Source organism: Trachurus trachurus (genome assembly GCF_905171665.1).
Source record: "Trachurus trachurus genome assembly, chromosome: 1".
Taxonomy (NCBI): domain Eukaryota; kingdom Metazoa; phylum Chordata; class Actinopteri; order Carangiformes; family Carangidae; genus Trachurus; species Trachurus trachurus.
In genome coordinates this window covers 33,994,291-33,999,538 of record NC_139891.1, presented here as the reverse complement: position 1 = coordinate 33,999,538, position 5,248 = coordinate 33,994,291, and the positions used below count along the sequence as shown (strand labels likewise).

The window sequence follows — 5,248 nt, the reverse complement described above, 5'->3', positions numbered from 1 at the left end:
GGACTCCCGTGGGTGTTGGGGGGCAAAAAGAATTTTCTAATCCGTCACCATTGTACCAATTGTCTATAAAAATTAATGTGCGAGTGAAGCTCTGTCTTCACATGAGGGCTATCAAATTTCCAAATCCCCGTTCATGAAAGAGTTCAAACAAAGAAATGAATGACTCTGAAGATTTCAAGGTAACAACTGCACATCTAACTTTTTCATTTGATTCTTGTTTCAGCACAAAATTTTGGCTTTAAACACAACGACTTTGATTCTGTGTATTTACGCATGTATTTTCACCAGTATTATTATTACTACAGATCTGATCCCTTTATGTTATGTTATGTTATGTTTATTTATTTGATATGGACATCACAAATACATTGAGACTGTTCCAGTGGACAGACCAGATGCTTTGCTTGAGTGTGTTCAGCACAAGTGCTAATTTTCAACACCAGTCCTATCTATAGATTTCGTTGGTTATTCTTCTCATCTCATACATACTATACTACGTCGTCGTAAAAACCATCTCTTACCATTCTCGTGATAGACACACTGTGTGTTTTCCAGGAGGAGGAGGCAGAGAGTAGAAGTAGTAGAAGCAAAGACCAGATAGACGGCACGGGGATGAGCCTGCATGGCAACAGGAAGGGGGTGAGGGTGACCGGCAAGTATGTGACTCCCGTGGACTGGAGCGGCGGCGGCGGCGGCAGAGGAGGAGCAGCAGCCGATCCCGGTCCCTCCATCGTCCACCCACCACCCCCCAGCACCCACATACCCCCCGACGCCCCCACTCTGATCTCCATCGGCCCTCTGCTGCTGCCTCAACATCGAGCAGATGTCCCTTGCAAGGTGGAAGAAGAGCCTCCTTCTTCTGGCGGAGAGGACTGGAACGGCGAGTCATCTCAATCTCAAACAAGGTCGTCCCACCACCACGGCGAGATGGGCGTCCCCCGGCAGACCATGGAGGAGCTGAAGAACCTCCTGAGGGACAGTCCTCTGCTCAGCATCCGCGGAAGAGATGACGGGAAGCCGGGGAGTCCTTATACGTACCTCCACGGGAGCAGCAGTAGGGGTGGCAAAGATGGTGGTGGTGGTGGTGGAATAATAAGGCCTGATGGACGGCACATGGACGATGGAAACCCCCAAAGGGTGTTCAGCACCTTCAAACCCCACTCTGATCACGCTTCCAGAAGGGGGCCCAGGTCCAGAGAGAGCTCATCTATTCAGCTGCCCACCACCAGCGTGGATTCATCCAGCTCATTCAGGTCTGATGCCAACACAAATAGACAGCAGCCGGGAGTCAGTGCACACTCACATGCAAGCGGTGGCTCCTGGGAAGGGACTGGAGCTTCTAATACAGGTTGGTGGAGCTTGGTTTTAATCCTTCAAATCCATTCAAATTTCAAGAAATATCTTTTCTTACATAGTCAAAAATTTGACAAGACAAAGACAAAGATCTAAATCATTGATAACGTAAGCTCTTAAACTTCCTGCCTTCCTTTGAGTCGATTTCAGTTGACGGTTGATTTTCATTTTTTGAGCCTTTTGTATGTGACATATTGAATGATGAGTCTCATTTAACAGTGAGTTTGTGATGTTTTTTTTTTCTTTTGTTTTTACCATTTATAGAGCTAAAGACATAGTATTTATACAGTTGGAATATTTTGTTCCATCTCATCTTTATGGGGATCGTTCCTCAATGGGATTCATATTTCAGTGCTCTCACAATTATAGCCCTGACTAATAGATATTTGTGAGTGTGAATAGGAAGAAAAATCAAATACAGCATAAAAACCTTCCTAAATGTTGACAAAGATATCTTGAGCTTGACATTTTACAGTGTAAAAACCTAGTTTGTCAGTGCTCTGTGGCTTAAACCTGATGTGTGCTTCCATTTCTTTTTACATGCCGACAACACATATAGGTACATCAATATGGACACATCAGGAACAAGCTCAGTCAGACTTACTGATCTATTTCCATTCAAATTGATCTGGTTTGGGATTTGACTTTGTCTTGACTGAGGTGGTCTTGACACCATCGGAGCTTCGAGGTTCAAAAGGCAGAAGTTTAGTATTTGAAATCAATGGTTGTCAAATGTTTTTTGCAGATATTTTCAACTGTTTTCTACAGATAACGGGAACGAGACGGTCGAGTTCTCCGGTAATCAGAGGTTCATTTCAGCCATGGAGCAGATCAAGCAGCAGATCGCCCGAGAGAACATCAACTTTGTCCGATTCGAGGCCACCGATCTCCACGGGGTGTCCAGGTCCAAGACAGTGCCTGTTCGCTTCTTCCATGTACGGACCCAACTATCTATCTATCTATCTATCTATCTATCTATCTATCTATCTATCTATCTATCTATCTATCTATCTATCTATCTATCTATCTATCTATCTATCTATCTATCTATCTATCTGTCTGTCTGTCTGTCTGTCTGTCTGTCTGTCTGTCTGTCTGTCTGTCTGTCTGTCTGTCTGTCTGTCTGTCTGTCTGTCTGTCTGTCTGTCTATCTATCTATCTATCTATCTATCTATCTATCTATCTATCTATCTATCTATCTATCTATCTATCTAATATAGTGCTTTTCAGGCATTAGCATGCTAACTAGCTAGCCTTGGCTAAGTGTTTCCAATACTGAGTCATGCTAGCTGCTAGCCCTTTCTCTGCAGAGACTGCTGCTAGCTAGATCTATCTATCTATCTATCTATCTATCTATCTATCTATCTATCTATCTATCTATCTATCTATCTATCTATCTATCTATCTATCTATCTATAGATTGCTGTAGTAAGAAAAGGCAGAGATATGTTTAGGGGAGTGTACCTATGTTCCCTGGGTTCTATGTTCCCCCATAGGGGAATATAGGACCCTCTTTTTGAAAAAGGGATCTATATTCCCCGTTTTCCCCAAAAAGGGTCCTATGTTCCCCGGTCGCAAAGGGTCCTATGTTCCCCACTGTTGCCGGGGAACATAGGACCTTTTTTCAAAAAAAGAGTCCTATGTTCTCGGCTGTTGCTGGTCGATGGACTCTCTCTCTCTACTTATCTGGACTCTATCTATCTGGCCTGTCTAGCCTCTACCTGGTCTTTTTACTAAACTTAACCAGCTCCTTTCTTCATTGCCTAAACCCAACCAATGGGACAATTACACTTCTCACTCAAAGTCACAACTCAACTTGTCACTCAAAAATAGGCAAAAATCTGCAAAGTCACAACTCCACTTCCAGGTATGGGTACAAAAATTGCATGTTCCCCAGGTCATTTTGGGGAAAAGCGGGGAACATAGGACCCTTTTTCTAAAATAAGGTTCTATGTTCCCCTGTCCGGACACAGCGGGGAACATAGGACCCGGGGAACATAGGGATGATCCCCTTTTCAGGCATTAGCATGCTAAATAGCAAGCCATGGGCAGGTGTTTCCAATATTGAGGGTTAGGATAGCTGCTAGCCCTTTCTCTGCAGAGATTGCTGCTAGCTAGATCTATCTATCTATCTATAGATTGCTGTGTTTAGAGTCAGAGACAGGAGGCGATTATAGTAGCTAAAAGCAGGCTAAAAGATCTAGCTTGTTCTAAATCTGTTGTTTTACCTGGAGTTTAGTTGGATGCAGGAGCTTTTAAAGGGACAATGAGGAGTTTTGGAAAAGCGAAGCGTTTTCACACTACATTTATGAGCCTCCGCGCACCGTGAAATTCTTTGACCGGCGCAAGACAGACTCATGTTTTCATTCATCAAGAATTAAAGTCAGAGGTTCGAAGACGATCACATACCGTCGTAGTTCCGACCATAAACGGCGATTCGGCGGCATTATTCTCATGACTCGCCACGAAACCGAAAGTAAAGAAGCGCTGGTCGGCTCGACCAGCATTTCCGCCACCACTAATAATAACAAAATAACGATAGAGACAAAACGATATATTTATCGAAAATGGGCCCAATAACAAGTGTGGGTAGCGGAGATTCATCCACATTAATGTGAGACTTTTTTATAACCAAATAGAAACTCCTCATTGTCCCTTTAAGTTTTAGAATATTTCTTTAATGTAAACATTGAATCTGCAGGAGAAAGCCGTATATGGGGTCCCAATGCCAAGAAGTTACTTGGAGCTAACGCTGAGTCCAAAGAGCAATGAAGTGGACCACGCCAACACCGCAAACTTCAGCAGTGACGTCCTTTTGATCCCCGACCTTTCGACCTTCAGGGTCCTACCCTGGGCCGAGCAGACGGCCAGGGTCATCTGCGACCCCTGCACAGTGACGGGAAGCCCCCTTCGCACGTCACCGCGCCTCATCGCCAAGCAGCTGCTGGGCCAGCTCCAAACCTTAGGCTTCTCCCTGCACTCCTCCTTCACCTACGAATGCTGCGTCCTCGGCACGCCGGACCGGATCGGACCAAAGACGCTTCTGTTCCCCGCTACCACCCTGCTGAGCAACCACGACCTGCCTTTCTTCCAGCAGCTGGTGGACAGCATGTACTGCATGGGCGCAGACATAGATAGCATAGCCTCTGCAAGCGGTCCGGGTCAGATGGAGATCAACCTGAGGCCGGAGTTTGGGATCGCGGCCGCCGATAGCGCTTTCACCTTCCGCACCGGCATCAAAGAAATGGCCCGTAAACACAGCTACATCGCCAGCTTCTTCACCGACGACGGCCTCTACAACGCCGGCGTGCTCTCTCACAGCTTGTGGGACGCTAACGGGCGACGTAGCCTCTTCCACAGCGGGGACAAGCCCGGCGAGCTCTCCGAGATCGGCAGGAAGTGGCTGGCCGGCCTCCTCACCCACTCCGCCGCGCTGAGCTGCCTGATGTCGCCGGGCCTCGGCTGCAGGAGCCACATCGCCAAGACGATCAAAGACCCCAAGCGGTTGCTGTACGCCACCTGCGGCAGCAACGACAACAGCAGCTCCTTCAACATCAAGTGCCACGGCGGGCGGGAGACTCACATCGACAACAAGCTGGGCTCGGCCATGGCCAACCCTTACGTCGTCCTGGCCGCCACGGTGGCCGCCGGCCTGGACGGCATCAGACGAAACCTGACCGTCGAGAGCGGACTGAACAAAGCCCCCAGTCAGCAGAGGGAGTTCGCCATCCCCGTCAAGCTCGACGACGCTCTGGAGGCGCTCGGGGACGATCACGTCATCCGCAGCACCCTCGGAGAGCCGTTTGTTCAGTATTTCATCGCCATGAAAAAGTTTGAGATTGAGACCCAAGAACTGGACGATGAGAGGAACAAGTGCCTCGAGTATTTTATCTAG

At 47.3% G+C, this 5,248-nt stretch overlaps 1 protein-coding gene across 1 annotated transcript; it reads left to right on the top strand.

Moving 5' to 3' along the window:
* Positions 1 to 891: 891 nt before the first annotated feature.
* lgsn (lengsin, lens protein with glutamine synthetase domain) lies at positions 892 to 5,248 on the top strand (the record flags this gene model as incomplete). Its single annotated transcript, XM_083974087.1, has 3 exons — positions 892 to 1,348; positions 2,122 to 2,288; positions 4,055 to 5,248. The coding sequence occupies exons 1-3, from the start codon at positions 928 to 930 to the stop codon at positions 5,246 to 5,248; spliced, it is 1,782 nt and encodes a 593-aa protein (XP_083830213.1). The 5' UTR covers positions 892 to 927.